At 36.2% G+C, this 24,116-nt stretch overlaps 2 protein-coding genes across 2 annotated transcripts in view; one reads left to right on the forward strand and one right to left on the reverse strand.

The window, feature by feature from the left end:
• Positions 1-2,813: 2,813 nt before the first annotated feature.
• On the forward strand, positions 2,814-19,325 carry CCDC90B (coiled-coil domain containing 90B). The gene is made up of 9 exons (XM_045557239.1): positions 2,814-3,327; positions 6,395-6,514; positions 8,173-8,276; positions 11,677-11,778; positions 12,526-12,567; positions 12,654-12,725; positions 12,817-12,870; positions 14,264-14,378; positions 18,822-19,325. The coding sequence occupies exons 1-9, from the start codon at positions 3,228-3,230 to the stop codon at positions 18,881-18,883; spliced, it is 771 nt and encodes a 256-aa protein (XP_045413195.1). The 5' UTR covers positions 2,814-3,227; the 3' UTR covers positions 18,884-19,325.
• Positions 19,326-21,618: 2,293 nt separating this feature from the next.
• ANKRD42 (ankyrin repeat domain 42) overlaps positions 21,619-24,116 on the reverse strand; it is a 46,095-nt gene continuing 43,597 nt past the window's right edge. Inside the window, exon 13 of the mRNA XM_045556936.1 lies at positions 21,619-21,751. Within this exon, the coding sequence (XP_045412892.1) occupies positions 21,662-21,751 (90 nt within the window). The 3' untranslated portion in view covers positions 21,619-21,661. The remainder of the gene's footprint in view (positions 21,752-24,116) is intronic.

Below are 24,116 nucleotides of genomic sequence, written 5' to 3' on the forward strand. Positions count from 1 at the left end.
GCCAAGTAAAGAGCACAAAGCACTCCCAGTTGAGTGCTGTATATAGCGTTTTACCACATGCAAAGACCCTGAGTGTGCTTGCTCCTTCCAATACTCTTCCTGGACCTCTTGCCCTAAAATCTCTACAAAAACCCTTAAAACAGGTTCAAATCCTATCTCTTCTTGATAACCATAACTAGAAAGTATGTCACCCTCAACTGAACTCCCAGATTTATTTTTATTTTTTCACATTTACATGACACTAATCTATCACTGCTTTGTGTGGAAGGCTATTAGCATACTTGTTCTATTCTCTCAGTCAAGTTCTTGGAGAGCAGAAATCCTTGCAATTCTTGCATATCTTAGCAGAAATCCTTGCACATGGTAGGAATTCAAAGAGCTGTTGGTCTTGATTATTTTTCTTTACATTCCTCACAACTTCTATCCTTAAACCTAGCTGGCATTCAGATATTTCTGTGAGTAAACTAGAAAGAACGAAAATTTTTCAAAAGTCCAGAGAAGAGTAATGATTATCAAGAACCATGAAGAGCCTGAGATCTTACCCTATTTGCAAGCTGTCAAGTTAGCCTGCCATGGTTGCATGGATGCTGGTGGAAGACACAAGACTCCTTGGCCAGAAACAAAGGATGCAATTACTGATGGTGCAGCAAGCAGCATCAGCATCAGCATGTTTGTATCAGTTCCTCTTGTCCCCAGTCCCATGGGGGTGATGCAGATGGGGGGTCAGGTGGATGCCTCAGCATGCCCCTTGTGTTGCATCACAGAGAGGAACCGTGGGCTAGCAGAACCCAAATCTTTTATGATAGGCAGTAAGCATGAGGCCTTTTGCTCCAGAGGGAGACATTATTATTTCCCAAAGTTGTTCATTATACCAACTGCCTTAAAAAGAGAGTCCATAACAAAAGGCAGAGAGATATCTGCTTGCAAGACATGCAGAAACATGAGAGACTCATGGAGAATTACCTCACAACATTGAGTAAACAGGCATTATTATTGTTTATTGAGTATTTACATGTGCCAGGTCCTTTGCTAAGTATTTTTATATGCATTATCTCTTTTATTCCTCTAAATAAACGTATGAGAAAATATTAACAAATTTATGGAAAAATATTTTTATAAATTAAGATCTTCAGGATACAAATAATATCAAAATGGAGAATTTGAAAATACATAGGTACATTTAGAGAGGTCTCAGAGAGGAGCTATGTCTATTAGCTGAATACCATCTGGACTCTCACTCCATCTGCTATCCCTGCTTCTCCCTCACTGTACTTCTCTGGCCCACATGGTAGAATATGGTTGCTCTAAGCTCTTGAGCTCACTTGCTATAGTTCCATCTAGCTTCAGAAGATGATTAAGAATCCCTGAATCTAAATGCGAGGTCCACAAAAGAGAACATGATTGGCCCAACTTTGGTCAGGTGAATAATCAACACTGTGTATGTGTGTTAGGGAGAGAACTTTACAGTAATACAAACAATAACCAACATGTATTAATAAAAAGGCCCATTTTTTCCATAATCATTACTTAATTTAAGGTAAATAAAAATATCGTGGTACTATTTACTGGTCTGTATCTTCCACTAGCCTGCGAGCTGCTCCATAACAGGGATCATATCACTTAACAAAATTATAATCATACATATATCTATTTATATATACACACACATATAAAAATAAGAATTTTCCTGTATCTAAGATTATTTTAAAAAATAATATTTGCATACTATTCCAGCTTGGGATATTTCTGCAAGTTTTTTTTTCTTTTTGAGACAGAGTCTCACTCTGTTGCCCAGGCTAGAGTGCAGTGGCATCATCATAGCTAACTGCAACCTCAAACTCCTGGGCTCAAGTGATCCTCCTGCCTCAGTCTCCCTTTTGCAAGTCATTGAGTCACTTTTGAATATTTAGATTATTTCTAATTTTTCACTGCTATAAATAACATTGTAATAGCCATCATTTTTAAAAATCTTAGCTACAGATATGATTATTTTCTCAGGATACCTTCTCAGAAGTGAAACTCTGGCTATTCACTTTTTAGTTTTATATATACTATTTAGTTTCTTTCCAAATACGCTGTACTTATTCACACTTCTGCCAGCAGCGTGAGTAACCTATCTAATTGCATGTTCAGTAGCATTGAGAATTGTTATTTTTCAAAAAAACCCTTTGATAGGTAAAAATGTTTTTTTCTTTTCCCTTTTTTTTTTTTAGTAGTGAGATTAAACTTTTTTCCAGTTTTTAAAATAGCAATTTCTGTTTCCTCTCCATGAATTATCTGTTAAAGCCCTTGCTGGCGGGAATCAAGTTTTGTTCTTTTAATGCGCCTCAATGCCTACCTAGAATGGTGCTTGTTACACAGCTGACTCTCAACAAAGCTTTGAATACATACTGATAGGAAACCCGGCGGTAACTGTTTAGATTCCTGTGAAAATAATTAAGCCACTAAAACCTAACTAACGACTGTGCACCATTTTAGGATTTACAGACAGTATTCACGTATATTAACGCATTCGACACCACAGCAACTACTGCGCATTGCCACTTTCGGCATTTTACCATGCGAAGCAAAGTCCGGAGTGACTGAGGTCTGAGAGGGATAAATAGTGAAAATGAGGTCCACGGAGGAATTCAGTTGCTCTGAAGAGACGGAATAAACCAGCCAAAGTGGTTGGTCTTCCCGTGCACCAGAGGGCGAAGCAGGAGGATGTGAAGAGGCATGAACGAGCTGCTCGCTGGACTACGTTTCCCAGGTTTCGTCGGCGTCGGAGCCACGCACGGTCCTCCAGGATGCTCAGCGGCCGGGACCTCGGGCCCCAGGCGGCTGCGCGGCTAGATATGCCTCCGCCTCCCGCCGACCCGAGCGCGCGATGGCCGCTTGCTAAGTAGTGGGAAACTGCCGCTGGACTCCTTGCCAGGAAATCGGCGCCGGAAGGTTCTCCGACAAGATCCCGCTGTCTTAGGGCGGTAACGGTGTGCGCAGGTCGGAAAGGGGCGGTGGGAGAAGCGGAGAAGCTCTAAGCCATGCTAGTGAACTGCGAGGCCGTCTGTGAAGAAGCACAGCTTTGAGGGGCCGCGGTCCGCGCCTGCGCTGGGAGTTTGGCGTGCGACAGATCGAAAACTACATTTCCCAGCATTCTTGAGGCGCCAGAACTACCTTTCCCGAAAGCCTGAGCGAGATTCAGCCCGACTTCCGCCTCTTACCTCCAACCGGAAAACTTTGAGGACATGAGGAGTTGGTGGGCTTGGCGGCTCTTGAATTCTAAAAGCAGCGGGAGCTGCTGGGTTTCAACTCTCCGGGGGCATTTCCCGCCGGTCCTGCGGAGAGGTGAGACGAGGCACCATGTTAACGATGCCCGAGCGCTCTCTGGGGATTCGGTTCCCGCGGGTTGTGCCTGCTAAGCTAGCGGGAGGCGAAGGCGCCACGCCCTCCGCAGCCCACGCCTGATGCTGGCGATAGCAATGCCCCAGCTCGCCCCAGAGTTCCAGGACTGAAAAGAGAACCAACCGCCTTTCTCTTCTGAGAGCCAGGCTCTGAAGGCCTGGGCATCTCGCCCGACTCCTTTCTGAGTCTTGTTTCCGTTTTTTCTGTGACATGAGGCTAGTAATTTCGTAGGTCTCTCAGGAGCAAGTGTAGGGTGATCCTTGTTTGGGGGTGTCCCGATTTCTTTTGTGGCCTGTCTGAATTTAGACTTAGGTTCTAGCCTCGAGCCCGTCAGGTTTGCTTTATCCTCGCTGTAATTCTCAGTACTTTGCAATCACATCGTAGCCATTCAAAAAAAAAAAAAAAGTGCATCATGAAGAACATCTGACTTTATTCTGAGAAATGTTTCAACAGTTGGCTTGTTTTTGTTTGTTTTCCCAATTTTCATACTCTTTACAGTTGTCCACAAAACAGTTACCTCATATTTAGTATTGTTTACCTTCTTGAATCTTAATTGCCAGGTAAACTTTGCCATTCAGTACCCAAACACATCTTTCCACCTCTACACTGTTAATTGTGCTCTAAAGTTTCACTTTGTTGCTCGTTGTTTCATTTTACTCACACCAGTGACAGCTGTAGTCAAAAGTGCAGTTGCTGATCAGCCGTGGTTCCCCAACCCGTAGGCTAAGGACCTATATAGACCCATATCAGCCCGTGGCCTGTCAGGAATCGGGCTGCACAGCAGGTGAGCGGTGGGCGAGCAAGCCAAGCTTCATCTGTACTTACAGCTGCTCCTCATCACTGGCATCACCGCTCTGCCTCCTGTCAGATCAGCGGAGGCATTAGATTCTCATAGGACCAGGAACCCTACTGTAAACTGTGCATGCGAGGGATCTAGGTTGCGCACTCCTTGTAAGAAATTTAATGCCTGATCTGAGGTGGAGCTGAGGCAATGATGCTAGTGCTGGAGAGCAGCTACAAATACAGATTACCATTAGCAGAGAAGATTGCAGAATAAATGCAATGTGCTTGGATCATCCTGAAACCATCCCCTCCCTCTCCTGCCTCCCCAAATCCGTGGAAAATCTGTAGTCCATGAAACCAGTCCCTGGTGCCAACATGGTTGGGGACTGCTGATTTGTAAGATTGCTGTTTAGCTGGCAGGGCCATTCACAAGGTCTGGTTACATATTTGGGTGTTTAGCATGCACACACATTATAATGGACTTTGCAAAAAGGCGGTAGCATTTTTTGAATCCTAGAAAATCATCCATATCTCATCTTTGTTAACTTTTAGAGATATACTTTGTTTATATATGCAAATGAAAACATAAAATTAAACATTTTTAGAGAATGAACTTTGAAGTACATATCATACTGGAAAATATATCACCATAAGTAAAGTTTAATGTTTTAACTTAATGGAGTTATCCCACTTGAGTCTGAGTGTTATTAGAGAAACCTTAAGTCTCTTCTTACAACTAATACAATTTGTGTCCTTCCTCACTAAACAAGTTTGAATGTTTACTGTATACAAGGAGACTAAATTTGCCTAATGTCAGTAATCATGGAATTTGAAACTCTTTTGACCTCTAACCCATAGAAGGACCTTAGTTATCATCTAGTCCAGTTCCCTTTTTAAAGATAAATAAGCAAAGACATAGGAAGGTAATGTGATTTGTCTTTGTTTTATGCCCAATAGTGCTGGACTCCTAGTTCATTACTACTATGCAAACTTAGAACATCAGAAACACTAGAAATGCTTTTAAAAATAGAGATTCTCAGGCCCTATCTCAGAACTACCAAGTCCCTCTCTAGGGGTGGAGCCCAGAGATCTCTTAGTATATTATTTAATGTATGAATCCTGGCAATTCTGATGCAACTAGTACAGCACATGTTAATAGACGAGCATTTAAGAACATATGCTGTAATGCCCATTCTTTGAGTTCCTGACAGAAAAATAACCAGCCATGTCACTGAAGTGTTTCAGCTCTAAAGTTAGCAGTAAATTAATATAAAGCTTATAGCTTAGATTTAATGAAACACCATTTTCCATGTTTTTTCAAAAATAAACTCTGGACTTCTCCAATAAAAAGGAGCTTGGTATAAGATAGGCCAGAGTTCTAATCCACAATATATGACCTAGTTGCTTTGTGAAGCCTTTAAACTCTGAATTTGTTTCTCACTGTAAAAAAACAAAACAAAACAAAACAATGTAACATAAGTATGACAGAATCAAAAGTAACAAAGATTTGGAGGTTTGGACAGATGTTTAAGTTCTGGGAACTTTTTAAGTTACTAAGGGTCTGTTATTCCACCTTGAGCTGGAAACACTGATTCTGGTTTTTCACCTCTACTTATTAATACCCCTGCAAAGACGCTAAGGAGCGCTTATGAGTTGAACTGCTCATAACACCCTACTACAAATATCCACGGGCTTTATTGCCTCTAAAGAGGAGTGAAACTTAAGTCCTACTGCCAGGGAGGGTATCAGCACCTACCTCAGGATTGTGGGAACTAAGCAAAATATTACATAAATATTTGAACATATATAAGGAATATATGTTGTACATATCCTTCATATCCCATACAACAATGTATGTTGTACATATCCTCCTCAGCACACATAGTCAAAGTTGGGCAGTTTCTGCTCTTCAGCAGTTAGAGTTGAGGCAATGATATCCAAAGCATTTGACGTACATTATCTTACAATCTTAGACTGACTCTTAACAAAACATTTCTGAATACTGAAAGAAGGTAAGGAAACATTTGTTGAAAGTTTGCTATGTACAGAATAATGTCAGATAAGAGAGGCTAAGGAGAGTCAGTTAACTTGTGTATGATTATAAAATTCCTAATTAGAAGAGCTGGAACTATATTATAATAGATGGAGAAAATGATATAGAAGCTATAGTATGATACCTCTATCGGTTACTACAAGGAAAAAAAAAGGCATTGTGTTCTCTTTTCAGATTTCTTCACCACGACAACCAAGGAAGGATATGATAGGAGGCCAGTGGACATAACTCCTTTAGAACAAAGGAAATTAACTTTTGATACCCATGCATTGGTGCACGACTTGGAAACTCATGGTGAGAGACATGAATACCTCTTGAAAGAAGAAAAATAACAGCATTCATACAATAAATTGCCTAGTCAAGATAATATCACTATTACGAAAACTGAGACTATTTAAATAGAAATGCCATCCATACAATGAAATATTTTACAGTGATTAAAAAGCGTAATGCTTGAAAAATATTTACTGATATGGGAAATGCTCGAAATATGTTAATTGAAAACAGCATTATGTAAAATTATAAGTGCAGAATGATTCCAGTTACGTAAAAAGAAAAAACTGGCCGGGCGCAGTGACTCACGCCTGTAATCCTAGCCCTCTGGGAGGCTGAGGCGGGTGGATCGCTCGAGGTCAGGAGTTCGAGACCAGCCTGAGCGACACCCCGTCTCTACTAAAAATAGAAAGAAATTATATGGCCAACTAAAAATATATATAGAAAAAATCAGCCGGGCATGGTGGCGCATGTCTGTAGTCCCAGCTACTCGGGAGGCTGAGGCAGTAGGATCCCTTAAGCCCAGGAGTTTGAGGTTGCTGTGAGCTAGGCTGACACCACGGCACTCACTCTAGCCCAGGCAACAAAGTGAGACTCTGTCTCAAAAAAAAAAATTATAAAACAAAAAAGAAAAAACTAGTGTTCCTAGGCTGATACTAAAGTCTATGTGGAAGTACAAATGTTCAAGAATAATAGAAAAAAAATCAAAGAACAACACAAAAAATACCATCTATCAAAAGAGTAATTAAAATCATGTGTTATTACAGGAATAGAAAAGTTGATTAATAGAACCTCATGGTATTCAGAGGCATGTATATGAATTTAGCATGTGATGGAGGCATTACAAATTAGGGAAACAAAGGATTATTTAATAAATGAGGTATAATGAATGACAAGCCATTGGGAAAACATGTATTAGATCACCTTATTGAAAACTAAGTTTCAGATAGATGAAAAGCTAAATGTAAAAGGTCAACAACTTTATAGAAAAAGTGGGCAAAAGCTTTAAACAATTTGCACACAGAAAACTAAATATAAATAACCAAAAAATATGTGTAAAGGTGCTTAACCTCACTATCAATCAAGGAAATGTAAATTTAAGTACAAATTAAAATAATAATGCAAGACCATTTTTTAATGCCAATTACATACTCAAAAATAAAAAAGGCTGGCCGGGCCTGATTGCAGGCTCAGCACCTGTAATCCTAGTACTTCTGGAGGTTGAGAATGGAGAATTGCTTGAGGCCAGGAGTTCAAGACCAACCTAGGCAACATAGCAAGACCCTGTCTCTACAAGAAATTTTTTAAAAAATGAGCCAGGCATGGTAGCACATGCCTGCAGTCCCAGCTACTTGGGAGGTTGAGGTGGATGATTGCTTGAGCCCAGGAGGTCAAAGTTACAGTGAGCAATGATCGGGCCACTACACTCCAGCCTGGGCGACAGAGCAAGACCCTGTCTCTAAAAAAATTTTTTAAATAAAAAGGACTAGGAATATCCAGTGTTGATGTAGATGTGAGGGAAGACAGTGGGAATTAAAATTGCAGAGTGCTTTTATCTACCAAATATTTAATTGTAACCATTTTTTTAAAAGTATAAAAACTTAAGTCTTGTGGAAGGTTCTATTCTGATAAGAATGCATACTTTTTTAAAAATACAAATACCTGTTTGCTGCCTACAGGATTTGACAAAACACAAGCAGAAACAATTGTATCAGCATTAGCCACTTTATCAAATGTCACCCTGGATACTACCTATAAGGAGATGGTCACTCAAGCTCAACAGGTAATATATTCATTTTGTCACTTCTGACAGTTTCATTAGGTAATATTTTTCATAACTACATCTCTGTAGGCCTTCCAGACACACCTGTGTCTTCCTTGTTCTCTCTAAAGGGACCACAAAAAACACAAAAGAAAGAAAGAGAGAGAGAGAGAGGAGAGAGTAAAGTTAGTATCTAAAGAGGCTGAAGAGTTAAAATAATTGTAACAAGATTATTGTAACAGGGAGAACAGAATTTTACCAAATCTTTCATTGTTAGTGAAACAACTTTTTTCCCCTAGAAAGCCCACCACAGAAGCACTAACCTTTCTATATAGTAAGTACATTTGATTGCTGTCACATGTATGTTGTGGCTAATTTTCACAGACTTGGAAAGCTGGAAGGGACTTGTATGCCAAGGAACAACTTAATAAATTTCCTGGCTAAGATGATTTAATTTGACTGGAGATAAAAATCTTTAAGGTCAAATAATGCTATTTACTAAGAACTTAAGATATAAGAGGCACAGTGCTGGGTACTTTTCATATATTATTTAATCTCTAACAACCTCAAAAAGTAGGCTAAATTCTATTTTGCCATGGAAGACAGACTCAGGAGTAATTTGCAAGTTTTCATTGTAGTGATACGGACTAAAAGCAGTAATTTTATATAAAGGATAGAATAAGCTAAATGAGCTTAACTGGAATAATAATTCATTTCTGTCAGTCATGAATAATTCACTGTGTTCAAGAATCTGTTTTCTTCCTATGGTTATATTTTTAAAATTTTAGTTTTTCAAGTCTAATCTTCCTCAGATAAATATTTTACAGCATGGAGAGAAAAATAAGGATTTCTCACATAAAATTAGAATCTCTTGCATAAAATTTCATTACTTTAAGAGTCACTTTTGAGAATCAAAAGCTTTTAAAGATTTTTACTATAATGTCCAAATAGACACTTAGAATTAAAACATTCAACCCCTACCTTTAATTTACCTTTAAATTTGTATATGCATTATTTTAGCTAGCTTATTTGGGATCATAGCTAAATCCACTAAAGAAAAAGCCAAGCATTTAATTAGTTCCCACAAAGCTCTGAGCTAGCCTGAAAGAGCTATATGGAGCTATTGACATTTTTAATAAAGCAATTTACTCTTACATTTTTATAATTTTACCTATAAGAAGTGAATTAAAACTATGATTTGAGGAGTCTTCATGCTGCTAGGACTATGTAATCCTACATGCAAAATGTAGGATTGGGTATACGAATATTACTATTAAACTTTTGGCTTTTTTATTACTGGTATGTGAAATTAAAATACGGTTCCACCCTTGAGCCTAACCCCATTGCTGACCTAGGATAGAATAAGGCTCAAAGATGTCATGAAGGATGGAGCTAAGGCTCAGGGCCATCAGACATACAAGCTGTATACTTTGATCACTTCAGAAAGGGCCATACTAAGTCGAGTCTCCTCAATCTAAGAATTCAATTATATTGTGAATTCGCTTATAATCTGAATATTCTGATGGCTCCACAATAGTTACAACAAGCACACTTAACTGAGGTGACTACTTAACAATGGATTGTATCTTTCCATTTAAAGTTTTTCAAGAGGGACACCTGTGCTGTTGTAGGCCTTTTGAATCTGTATTTAAAGAAATCTATAATTACATTTCCAGCTCTTCCCTATGTAGTCTCAGTAATAAATATACATTATATTCAGTGTCGTAAAACTCGTTTGTAATGATACGTGGGCAGAACAGGACCAATAGCCCCTAGATGCCACATCTAATATGACTTCTGAACTAATTCTCACAAATATTTCAAGCAGAATTGAATAAAAAGAATAAACTCCCTCCCCAATATTATTATTATGAGGGTTAGGGAAGGCATAAGAATCAGGAATATCTGTTGTACACAGCTAAAAACATTTTTTTATTATTATAAGATTAATAGTTAAGTCAAAACTTCTTTCACATCAAAACATTAGAGTCAGACTGTCCTGCTTTAGCCATCAATAACTAACAATGAGTGCTAACCATGTGCCAAGTACTATTTTAAGCACCATTATACCTACATTATCTCATTTAATCCTCAGAATAACTATAAAGTATAGGTACTAGTATTATTTCCATTTTACCAATGAGGAGACCAAAGAAGTTAAATAACTTTCCAAAATCTCACAATAAATGGTAGAGTTTGAATTCAAACCCAGACAGCCTGACTCCAGAACTCACTTTTAACCTCTACTTTATGTGACTGTGCCATCTGAAAATTGTTCTTGGAGAAGATGTGTGCGTTCCAGACCCTTTGATGACTGAGTCATTTCTTGGTCATGTGTCTCGAATTGTTATACTCTCTCTTTTCTAAAAGTCATGTCAGTTTTTAAATAATCTTTCTCACCCAAGCTACCACTGGCTACAAATTGTGACTTTAAAAATGGGAGTTCCGGCTAGTGATCCTGTTCTTGTTTGGGCTTTTGAAGTTTTGTTTATAAACTCTATTATACAGAGTCCTTATCAAAGTTACACCCTCATCTGCTCTTACTTTTGGTAAAGAAAGATAAATGATGAGTTAGCAAGCTACCTAATTTTAAGAAGCTTAGTGGTACAGATTGAGTATCCTTTATTCAAAATGCGTGGGACCAGAAGTGTTTTGGATTTCAGATTTTGGAATATTTGCATTGTACTTACCAGCTGAGCATCCAAATCCAAAATCTGAAATGCTCCAATGAGCATTTCCTTTGAGCATCATGTCAGTGCTCAAAAAGTTTCAGACTTTGAAACATTTCAGATTAGGAATGTTCAACCTGTAACAATTATATTTTCTTAAGTCATTTCTACAAAAATGTCCCTCCCAAGCAAAGTAAAAGCTTATAAATCTATCAGGTAGGGGCCACCTTTTGCAAATTCTCTGTAGTGTCAGGTATCAGGAAGATAGGCAAGAATTTAAACGCAACTAATTATGCCGACAAAGAGCAATTCTTTTAACCATACATCTATCTATTTTGTTTTACTGCATGACTTCTGAGTCTTATCCAATGCCATGGAATTTTCCAATGGTAGAGAATCCCCCAAATTCAAAGCAATAAAAGATGATAAAAAGCCTTTCCATTTAGGTATCAAAAAAATAAAAACAAAACATTATTTGTTGAGGAACTCTTAGGAGCTAAGAGTAAGCATTTTATTGGAATTCTTTTCATTAAAAGACCTAGACATTTATTTCTCTTCCGTGGGAAATACTTTTTTCTTTCTTAAATCTCCTTTTTTTCATTTCTGTATTTCGGTTTCATATTTTTTTTACTTAGCCAATCATCATAGGTTGTAGCATGTTAACAAAATCTTTTAGATTTCATGAAAACAATTCCATAAATAAAAGGATGGCATTCCATAAATCACCAGGTTATTTTTATTTTGTTTTCTAGGAAATAACTGTACAACAGCTAATGGCTCATTTGGACTCCATCAGGAAAGACATGGTCATCCTAGAGAAAAGTGAATTTGCAAATCTGAGAGCAGAGAATGAGGTGATACAAATTTTAATTTATTACCCATAAAATAACTGACCTCTACAGTAAAAATAGGGTATAAAAGAAAAAATTTTTTAAAAATAACTGATCTCACAAGTGTTTTACTTGGTGAGTAAGTTATTAAGACCAACTAACAATTTTATGTGGTTATTAAACAATTAACAAGTTTTTAGATAAAATGTATCCTGTTTATTTAACCATACCTAGTCTTTCTATATATAAATTATAGGTTTTTGCACACTGAAGAATAGGAGTTATATCTTATACATACAAAAGTCACATAAAAGGGAAAATCTTTGAGTTCTATATTTATTCTTTAAAATTTCTAGTGTAGCTCATAGTACAATGTTCTCAGAACTGAAAGTAATATGGCATTTTTGGTTTGACTTGATCCTGTACTAATTGTGTTTATCACTTAAAAGAAAACTATGTTTTTGTAGTTAAATCAGAATTTTAAGTTGTATTATCCTCTAGCTTAAATATTTTCAAATTTAGAAATCATTTTTAAAAGTAGAATTTAATATTAAAATACAAATGCATTTTCTAATGTTTTGTTCATAAGAGTTATTTTCTGAATATGATAGATTATTAGTTTCTTTTTAAAATTTTTTCTTTATCAAATTCTGTATTAGAAATCCATAGAGTGTCCAAATTTTGCTAATACAGGGTTTCAGATTTTTAAAAGAAATCATGATATGGACTTTTGGTTTACTGCTAATTGCATGTGATCTTTCTTATACCTAGAAAATGAAAATTGAATTAGACCATGTCAAGCAACAACTAATAGTAAGTGAAATTTTTTTTCTACTTATTAATTTCAGAATATTCATTATAAGATTGTTTTTAAAAAAATATTTTTATTTCCTTTAAAGCATGAAACCAGTAGAATCAGAGCAGATAATAAACTGGACATCAACCTAGAAAGGAGCAGAGTAACAGATATGGTAATGTGCTTTCAAACATACTTTCTTTGTTACTTATTCCTTTTTAGTCTTTTTTTGTTTTTTAAACTTTTTGCTGCTTCATATCCTATAGTTTACAGATCAAGAAAAGCAACTTATGGAAGCAACCACAGAATTTACGAAAAAGGTAAAGTAGTACGTAAAAATTTCTCTTTTATACAGCTCTTATGCCTTGTATAACTGCGTTTATGTCTATCAGTTTCTAAGTTTGGACTTTAAAGAGCTAGCCCTGTAGAATATATGGTTTCCTCATAGCTATTATAGTTAGCCAGCATTTTATGGAAGCTACTACCAGGTAGACAGTCATACGTGAGCTATGACTTCAGAGTGAGAATCAAACTTTCCACATAGCATACTTTTTTAAAACTAAATTATTTTTATATAGAAAATAACTACTCTTTAAAAGACAAAGATTCACTATTGGTGTTAATATTTCACAATTGGTATTTAAATGAGTGCCTAGGCTCAGTTAAGTATCTTAAAATTCTGAAAAATCATAGTAAGTATTTCTGTTAATGTGCCAGATCCTATTTTGCATGCTTTATTTGTATCTGTTAATTCACTTAAACTTCATTATCACCCTCTGTGAGGTAGGCACTATTCTTCCCATCTTACCAATTTCGAAAACGAGGCAGAGAGCTTAAGGTCACCAGTTAATAAGTGGTACAGCTTGGAAAAGAACCTGGAGTCTAAACTCCATACTCAGAACTACTTACTGCCTCTTGTTAATAATTCTTTTTTTAAATTTCAACAATAATTCTAAAATGTAATTATTACATAATCTCTATGGCTTGAGTAAAACTCTGTTTTCTGACTCAGCCTAGTCCTTTTCTTAAAAGTTCAAGGCCATCACTCTTGCTCATAATTTAATAGAAGAGAAGGTCACATTTGTCCTTTCAAGGATACTAATCTCTTCTCTTACTTCTTGACCAGATAAAGGCGATAAACAAGGAAATAAGCAAATTCTCTCATAACTCATTTCTGAGCTCTAGGTCCCTTCTTATCTCCCCTCCTACCCCTTGGCCCCTATACACGTAGCATTCAGTGTTACACATCAGGTATTTCTGCCAGTTCCTTTAATATATTAGTGCCAGTTCACAGTATAAACCTCGATTTTTTTTTTTATTTGCAGAATGTATTTAAAGTTTTATCTATAATATGCTAAGGACTTTACACACATAAAGTGATAGTTCTGTGACTAAAACTTTTCCTTCTCAGTTTATCATCTTATATATTTAGGTATCAAATATTTTATTAGGAGGTTTGTAATAGAATATGCCCAGTATGTGATAATCCTAAGAAATGATCTTCAAATAGGAAAGTAGAAGGTATGTGATTTGTCAGTTTGTAGTGTTCATTTAATGTTTTTTTAATACCACTGTACTTTTAGTGTTTACCCAGTTAAGACTTTTGTAATGCACAAATTAGCCCATAAGTGAGGGTTTCTAGTGTAAATGTTTTTGTCCATTTAATACATAGGGAAAAAATTTAGTTCTCTTATTTATTCTTATTTACTACAGGATAACCAAACCAAAAGTGTTATTTCAGAGACCAGTAATAAAATTGACACTGAAATTGCTTCCTTAAAAACACTGATGGAGTCTAACAAACTTGAGACAATTCGTTATCTTGCAGGTAAGACTTTGTCAGAAAAAGGAATTACTGACATTTAATTTACAGACTTGTTAGTTCCTTTCTTTCTTTTTTTTTTTTTCCCCTGCTCTTTGTGAAGAAAGGGACCTGTTAGTTCCTATTTCCCAAGATGACAATGTAGGCACAGAAAAAAAACAGAAGGAGCTGTAAGGCTTCTTTATTGCTTGTTCCCCTGTATTCCTTGAAGAAGGTTCCAATCTCAGGATATAAATTTAACAGGCAACTCTGTAACTTACTAATAGGTGAAAGCGTATGGATATCAAAGAAATATATAAACACAAGTACAAAATGATACAAGTATAAACTAGACATTCCACAGTAAAAAGAATGAAAATTTGCTTTTTATTGCTTATATCCTTCATGAGGATTTGAGTGAAGTTAGAGAGAAAGATCAATACAGTCTATACAGGCCATTAAAACCATAGCAAGCTTGGTGGTGGTGTGTGATAAACTCTTGTCTTGAATCAACTGTCTCAGCACAGATTTTACCCAAATATTAGATTGTCACGTACTGAGCTCCTTAAGTATCATTTGACCTGAGCCAATTACAGGGCCCCAATGAGTTAAGAAAAATGCCCTGAAGTATTATTTGTCTTTTTTCTTTCTTTTTATAAAAAGAAATATTTTCATTATAAATTATTCATATAATTCAAAAGTAGTAAAAGTAAAAGCCTTCCAAATCCCCTCCTCATGTGTATTTACTATTAGTAGTAAATATTGCTAAGTTTTTTCTTTTATATATAATTATTTATATACTTTGTAAAATAATTAGATCATATATTACACTCTACTCCACAACTTTTAAAAATTTAACCAAATGTTTATTAGAAAGTATAGTATTTCCTTTATATAAAAATGCCATAATTTATTTAGCCAATCTTTTATTAACAGGCATTCTGCTTCCAATTTTTCATTATTAAGAACAGTATTGAACTGAACAGCCATATATGTCACATACACATTTTTGTGCCCTTGTGCTAGTATTTGTATATAACAAATTGCTATGCAAATTTAAAACTGGGGATCAAAAAGATAATGCACGTTTTTAAAGTTTTGATTTTAACAAGTTGCTGGCCAAAATAAAATTGCTGATTTATACCATCAGTGGTTCTTTGGGCAGTCACCACTGATGTGGGGTTGAATGAAGATGGAGCCCCCAGCCCTCAACTGATACGTATCTCTTTCCTTTCTTTAACTTGAGTAGCTCAATTTTTATCTCTTTAAAACCCTGGGCTTCTGTTTAAGATTCATTTGAAAAAAGGATTCTAAGGCTAAAACCAGTTTTGAAAACCCTTACTCTAGCAAAGTCTCTGGAACCAGAGCCCTTCAGTTCACTTATGATGCTCAGGAAATTCCAAAACAGCCTAGTTTGGCGTGTTCATTCCCAATTTCAAAGTCAATCCCCAAGCAACACAGATTAGGAAGGGCTTCAAATTCCACTCACCTTCCTTCAGAGTATTTACCTAAAGAGTCAATATTTTAGTTAAAAACAAAATCCTTTTTACCCTCACTTTAAAGATGGTGATCTCGGCCGGGCGCGGTGGCTCACGCCTGTAATCCTAGCACTCTGAGAGGCCCAGGCAGGCGGATCGTTGGAGCTCAGGAGTTCGAGACCAGCCTGAGCAAGAGCGAGACCCCGTCTCTACTAAAAATAGAAAGAAATTATATGGACAGCTAAAAATATATATAGAAAAAATTAGCCGGGCATGGTGGCGCATGCCTGTAGTCCCAGCTACTCGAGAGGCTGAGGCAGAAGGATCACTTGAGCCCAGGAGTTTGAGGTTGCTGTGAGCTAGGCTGACGCCACGGCACTCATTCTAGCCTGGGCAACAGAGTGAGACTCTGCCTCAAAAAAAAAAAAAAAAGATGGTGATCTCCAGAAAGCTTTCATTTAGTAGTGGATATATACAAGGCACAATCCAATAGACTCAGAGGCAGTGGCAAAAGAAATTAGCAAGTTAGTCATTATTTAGAAAAAGATGTTTCCTAAATCATCCTTCTTTTCTTTTTTCCCGAGGATTTGCAACCAAAAGTACTTATTTCTCTTTATCCACCTCAAAATATGTTACTACTGCTTTGTTGGTAAGCCTTTCAGGAAGTCTGAATCCCACACTTTAAACAGGTGGGAAGTTAATGTCATAAGTGGATCTGTTGGGTTCTAGAATACCTGAGATGTTGCCAGTAAGACAATAATACACCGTTTATCTGCGATTCACACATTCAGTCATGAACACAGGGGCAAAAATCTTCATTCAGCTGTCAGAGCCCCAGCATTAAAGATTTTGCATTTCCCTTAGGGAAGAAATCCTTATCAAATTTAAATGTTAATCAGTTTGATTATTTGGCTTCTGAACGTATGTCAGTCAGTACTCTTTTAGTGTTAAGTATTATATATCCAGCTTGAACTAGCTTAGGCATAAAAGAGCACGTGTTGGTTTCCTATTGAACTATGGAGGAGCAGAGGTATAGCCTAACCACAAGGATAATTGGAATCAGACTTACTCTTTATGTTGTCTCTGAATGTTTGCCTCATTTTCTCATACTAGCTTCCTTCATGGGTTGGAAACACTGCCACTAATAGCTTATAGACACTCTTATTCCAGTTTCACTAAGCAGGAGAAATTATCCCCTTTCCTTAGTTCCAATTAAGAAAATCCCATGAAAGGAGTCTGGAAGGTCCATCTTGGGTCAGATACCACCCTTTGGCACAGAACACTGTTGCCAAAGAGGCAAGAGCTATAAGGTAGTGCAGTTTCTATTTAATCTATATAGTTAATGTGGCAGATTCTGTCTGGGCAGATAAATAATAAAAGCTAATGTTTATAGAGTGCTTAAAATGTACCAGGGCACATGCTCACCTAAACATTTTACTGTATGTAGAATGCCTCCTAGGTAGGCCATAGAAGATAAACAACAAATTTAAAAGCAATTTGGGATGACTCCATAGTTAGCATAACAATAACAATGACACATAAAAGCTAAAATGACAGCAACAAGAAATAAGAAACTTAAATGTAGTTACAATTGTGTTGTATATTCTCATAAAGGAATGAAATAATTCCCTCCTCACAATGAATAATTGTTCATTTGATTATCTAAAACTTATAAGCTCTTAAGTTAGCAGAGGCTGTAACTACCTAGATAGCACTATGTGGCTCAAAAAAATGACAAGTCCTTCAGGTGTCACAATACAAATAACGGAAACAAAATGTTTTTAAAGAAAAAAACAAAAAACAGCTTTGGCATCAGGTACACTTAGTCTTAAATCCTGGCTCTACTACTGGCTAGCAATATAGTTTTAGGCTTGCTGCCTCATCTGTAAAATGGGGATAATAAAACTAATCTCATAGGGCTTTAATTATGGTTGAATAAAGTAGTATATATAATTGCTCAGCAAACTAGCACACTACCTGGCAAGTTCAATAGTAGCAGGATCAAATGGGATAATGTATAATTGCCCAATGGCAGTAAGACAAGAAACTTAGTGTTATTATTTCTCCTCAAATATTCTGTTTTATTGTCTTAGAGAAGCCTAATCCCATTTCTAAAAATTAAGGAAATGATCTTGTCACTAACCAAGTTTCAGTAAGTAGTGGGATCAAATAGGATAATGTATAATTAGATTTATGCATTATAATTAGAATAACTCTACTTTGAAAGGCTAATTTCTTGTGTCTTTAGTCATAAAAGTTTGCCATTCATCTCAGATTCTCCATTTTAAAAATTCATAATGGCTGTTTAAATAAGTTAGCAACTATGGGAGTCCCTAACTCAGATTTAACTTCTTAAAGCTAGGAGAACAGAAAGGCTTTCTATCTAAAATGATGTAACATAAAGAACAGGTTATGTGTTTACGATTTGAAAAGCCTGATGCTTTTTATGCCTTTCCTTCTACCTCACTGAGTTTTTTATTTAAGGGTTTTCATTAACATTTCATTTTTTTAACAATTATGAGAGAAGTTATTTTAAAATGTATTGAAAAGGCAACTAAAATTTTCTTCTCATAGATATATGGATGTCGATTTTAGTAGCCTAATTACATAATTTTTTAATATAGGGAAGAAGGATAGTTTTTCATTTTTCATAAGATCTGAAATCAGAGCTTATTAATTATTAATCATTAATAATGCTAATGTTAATGATATTAAATAGTTATAGATTCTAACTGATACCTACATTTTTAAATTATTGTCACCCTTATTCTGTTTTAAAATACAGGAGCTTTTAAGAATTAGCATTAATCTTGCCCTTAAGAATATCTTTTTATCCTTAGTTTAATTTTCTAGGGAATAAAAAACAGAGTAGAAAATTGGTTGAATTTCCTTTGTTTTTTGCTCTGTTTAAATTGAAAATAACATTATTCTGTTTATCTCTGCAAAATAATCACAAATACATGACCTGTAATATAGTCTTTTTTTTCCACAGCCTCAGTGTTTGCCTGCCTGGCAATAGCATTGGGATTTTATAGATTCTGGAAGTACTATTAATGCTCCTACTACCGCTGCTGTTGTCTTCTTAGAACACTAAACCAGCTTAGATTTACTTTGAACATTGTCAGTTGCAGCAGAAACTTACTACAAGATTATTCAAAGTATATGTGGACTAAAGAGAAGTGTTTTAGAATGGGAAGAGATATTTTGTCTTTATTTTGTATGTGTCTTTATTATATTGAAAAGCTACCATTCAAAACCTGATTTATGTGAGATAGAAGGGCATTTTTGTCCTTATCCTGTTGATGGTTCATAGAAACTAAACCAGATTTTTCTTATGTTTGCTTGAACAACTGTGTAAATTGTATAGAATTTTGTTGGTATCTGCTGAAAATCTGAAAACTGTTCCCTAGCCTAACTACTAATTATTGGATTTAACTTTCCTAATAACTATTGCATAATTACATTTTTATATAAAATAAAAAATTATTATAACAAAGTTGTTTGGATTTTAAGTGACTATAACCATATAACTAGAGATTGATTTTTTTTAATAATGTACTAAAACAATACATTTTAAAATGATGTGTGCTGTACTGCAAGTGTATAACATTTAGTATGAAATCTGTAGTGTTGCTAAATATTGAGTTCTGGTTATTATGTGCCTTTTTTAAATTTTTGATTGGCAGAAACCAACTTATCTCTGCTTCTTAACTTACCCATCTTAAATTTATTACATAAAACAAAGCTTTTCTTAATGATTCATTTAAATGCAGCAGACATTTATTTGATATATAGTACCCACTCTCAGGAAACTCATAGGGAAATTCAGATTTTTGTTTTGTTGTTATTGGGTCTACTGTTTTTTTCTTATATATCTATTAGTAGATCATATGTAATTTCAAAGAAAATAAATAAATAAGATTAGGTTTATTTCTTTCTTACAGCCAGCGTAAACATTCTAGGGATAACATACCAGCTCCAGTGTCCTTGCTTCTTATCTTATTGCTCTACATCCTGGTATTGCGCTCATTGACAAGGTCCAGTACTCACCACCACATTCACATTCCAGAAGAAAGCGGCAAGAAATGGGCAAGCCCTTTCTCTTTAGGGGCACGACCCTAAGGTTTCACATACCATTGTTGCTCACATCCTATCGGACACAACTTGGTATCTTAGCTGCAGGGGAAGCTGGGAAGTTAGTCCTTATCCTGAGCAGCCACAAGCCCAGATAAATCCTATTACTATGGAAAGGGGGAAAACAGATTACAACCCTATTCTGGTATTTCCTACCTCACTGGTACAGAAAGAAACTAGAGGAAACTGGAGCAAGTATAACAAACTGCTTCCAGGTTTGGGATTAACTTTTGGGTTTTATCAGGTTAGAGGGAAAAAGGCTGTGTGTAGGTGAAGGTGAGGGAAATGGATTTGGAATTCCAGTAGTGGTTAAGAGAATGCAGACTCTTAACTTTTGCTGCCAAGGTTAGAATCCTGGCTCTGTATTGTGTCATCCTAGGCATAGTACTTAATCTCCATCTATAAAATATACTTACCTCATATGGCTATTGTGAGAATTAAGAGATAGTAAAGGACTTGGCACAGATCTCACACAAAGCAAGTGCCCAATAAATGTTCACAACTATTATTACTATAGATTGAAAGCCTATTGAAAACCACAGAGAAATTAACAATACCAAATGTAAGGTTACCAAAAGGATAGATAAGCCATTTGTTAACACTAGCTTACAGACCCTTGACCAGCTGAACTGGTCTCAGCAGTCAAATGCACTCTTGTCAGGGCACACTAGTCATGATGATACTGGATCAAAATGGACTTCAGCATCCATGTAAGGTACATGCATGGGTCCAGAGGGTGGGCATTCCGGTGTATGGGGAGAAAGCAGCTGCCAGTGGAGCCCAAAGCTAGTGATCAGATCTTCAGGGGGAGAAAGAAACCAGACAACTGCCCCCAAGATAGTCACAAATCTTTGCTAGCTCTTGCAGAGATGAAAGGGAAAGATGGAGGGGGTAGGAAATAGAGGGAATTGAAGTCAGAACTGAACTGAGAGGCCATAGTTCTTTTCTGGTTAGCATAGTACGTACAACTGATCTTTAAGCTCAAGGAGGAATAAAGGAAGAAAGAATAATAAAGCTATGTGTTTCATATCCTGTCCAATCTGCCTCTTCTCTATATTCCTTTCTTAAAAAGCTCATAAGACAGAACAAAGGTTGAATTCTGAAGCAGATTATTTAAATGAGTATCCTTTAGCAAGCTCGCATTTCTCGCCTTTTACAAGAGCTGAGTTTTATTTACGTAAAACTTTCCTAAATGAGATATTTGGTTGTTATTGTAAAGTTGTTCTTTTCTAAAACTTGCTGGTTTTAAGTTCATTTTCTCCCAACTCCAGATGCTTTTTAAAAGTTAAGCCATTTGATAAATTAAAAAAAATGCACACTAGGAGTGAATGGTACTCTCTAGAAAATGAAAGAAATATATTATGGCACCACAATAGAATTTAATATCTAGAACTAGATTTCTTTTGATATTAGACTGTACCATCTAATATTTTAAAGTTTATGTGAATACTTACAAAATTAATTACTCAAATCTCCTGACTTGCCTATGTAGAGATATAAAAAGTATATTGGGAGTAGGTGCACAACTGAATCCATGTAATTTTAAAAATCCTTTTGATATCATATAACATAGTTTGCATTCAGAATTGGAATAGTATATCAGAGTAATTCTGAGAACAGTTTATATAGATTTGCATTTATATCAATTTTTAAAATAAAAGAGAAAAAAATCAATTTTATTTAAAATTATTTCACTGATTAGTACCTTCTCACAAACACTCCCCCAGAAGACATCTTTTTTTTCACCCTCCTCTTCTCTTTGCTTGACTCACAAGAAGAGTTCTTTTCCTATAAACAAAGGAAAAGAGAGTTAAATACAATTTTAATGCTAGCACACATTTTCATCTTTCTACCATGTCCCTTCAAAAGAAAAATTAACCATGCTAGTATTTTCAACTGTGATTAAATTTCTTTTAGGATTTTGTGTAAATGAATTCCCTAATCTGAAGTACCAGTACCTCATATTGTGCCGAATCATAAGACTGGGAGGCACCTTAAGAAATCAGTCCTGTCTCTACCTAATATATCCACAAACACTAGCATTTCACAACATGTTGCTAACTGAAATACAGAAAGTATTATTAATAGTATGTTATCTTCAGGATTCTTTGTAAGTCCTATAGTGCTAAGAATCATATTTCCTGGCTCCTCCATTCCCTCTTTCGTGTTTGAACATCTTCACTGCTCTAGTCTTACTTTCCACTTTGCCCTGTTCCCTGCTGTTTCTGTGTATTTCTCATCCATCTTGGTATTCTCATGCCCCAGCACAGAAGGATCAATAAATGCCATAGGAAGGAAGAAGGGAGGGCTAGGAACACGGTGGATGCCCCCTACATGTTAATCGCATTTGAGTAATTCTAGTCAAAAATGCTCTGGACTTAGGTCAGATCTGAATGCAGAGCCTCCAAGAACAGGACAAAGCACGTGTCCATGGGGGGCTGGAGTTAGTTCCCCAAGATGTTCCTGCCCATACCTTTGCTAATGAGCCCAGTTAGTTGAACTCATAGTAGTGTATGAACATGGGAACTAAGCTGCCATTATCCAACACCACCTGGAAAACCAGAACCACACGTCTGTTCTCTCCTCCTCCCTTGGCTGCAAACTTGAAAATGGAATAGATAGAGAAACTGCTAGCCCTCCTCTATAGTGGCCAGGCTTATGTGGGCATAGAATAATACAGATGGTTTCTTACCAGCTAGTCTGAAGAGTAATAACAACAAACCTTTGCTAGAGACTTAGCAATATGACACCTCTGTACTTCATACTATACATACAAAACAAGGTAAAGTAGGTAGCATTACCAACATTTTACAGACAAGGGAACAGAAGTCAAAGAAGTTAAACAACTTCCTCCAAGGTCACAAAACTAATTAAATGGCAGGATTCAAACCTAGATTTTTGTCTGACTCCAAAGTTCATGTTCACTCAATCATTCAGTTCCTACAACTGCTCTGTATATAATTTTAGGTTATGAAAAGGAGTAAGATCTCCCACTCAGGAGACTGCAGTAGAGTAGCAGAAAAGAAAGTGCTCAAATCACCCTTTCTTTCCCTGGTTTTAGGCACCCCTCAAGATCATTAGGACTGGATGCAAAGATGTCCATGAAGAAAAACACTGAGGGCCAGGCGTGGTGGCTTACACCTGTAATCCTAGCACTCTGGGAGGCCGAGGCGGGAGGATCACTTGAGCTCAGGAGTTCGAGACCAGCCTGAGCAAGAGCAAGACCCATCTCTACTAAAAACAGAAAAATTAGCTGGGTGTCATGGAGAGCACCTGTAGTCCCAGCTACTTGGGAGGCTGAGGCAGGAGGATCACTTGAGCCCAGGAGTTTGAGGTTGCAGTGAGCTATGATGATGCCACTGCACTCTACCTGGGTGACAGAGCAAGACTCTGTCTCAAAAAAAAACCAAAACAAAAACAACACTGAGGTGGGGCATGATTTTAACCTCATCTATTATAACTAGATGGAACTAGAGAAAGAACATAGAAAATGTAGGGAAAAGGAGTTAGCTACTTGTCAGATATAACCAATTTTCTAATGCTTTAATAGAGTTACAAAACCTCTAGAAACAGTAATACATTTCTTTACCTTTCACATATGCTAACTTATTAGAGGAGGTTTTAAAGTTTCCAAATATTCTATAAATAATGGTTAAGTACCAAAGCCTCTACTAACACCAAATACATAACTTGTTTTATCAAATTAAGTCTTACCATACAACAACTTCTAAGGAAAATATGTGCTTGGCATTTAACAGGCTTCAAGTAAATGCTCATCGAAGGTTACAAATTTTCAAATTCTGAAAGTTTATGTATTTGGAGAACATCTTTCACCAGGATTACTCATTTCCTCATCATATAGTAGCCAGAAATATATTTATCCCTAATAGGTGTTTTCTCCTAAACTCAGGAAAAGAGATATATATTGAGATACTGAATATGTGAATCATGGTGCTTAGGCACTGAAAACAATTCTAAATGTAAATGCAATCTATTATTACAACAAAGTTAGACAAAAATCTCTGTATATATTTTTTAAATGTATATATTTTAAATATAACCAGTATTTTTTTGCCCTGAAAGAATTTACAGGCTTATTGAAGAGACTAATAATTCTACATATGAAATTGTTGACAGAGTTTATGGATCTACA

The sequence above is a fragment of the Lemur catta genome, chromosome 7 (assembly GCF_020740605.2).
Source record: "Lemur catta isolate mLemCat1 chromosome 7, mLemCat1.pri, whole genome shotgun sequence".
Taxonomy (NCBI): domain Eukaryota; kingdom Metazoa; phylum Chordata; class Mammalia; order Primates; family Lemuridae; genus Lemur; species Lemur catta.

What these genes read in the sequence shown, in the direction of transcription:
- CCDC90B (XM_045557239.1), top strand. Translation starts at nt 3,228, where the DNA reads ATGAGGAGTTGGTGGGCTTGGCGGCTCTTGAATTCTAAAAGCAGCGGG. An exon ending in ATCTGAGAGCAGAGAATGAG is followed by an intron (nt 11,779 to 12,525) that starts GTGATACAAATT and finishes TCTTATACCTAG; the next exon opens with AAAATGAAAATTGAATTAGA. An exon ending in GGAGCAGAGTAACAGATATG is followed by an intron (nt 12,726 to 12,816) that starts GTAATGTGCTTT and finishes CATATCCTATAG; the next exon opens with TTTACAGATCAAGAAAAGCA.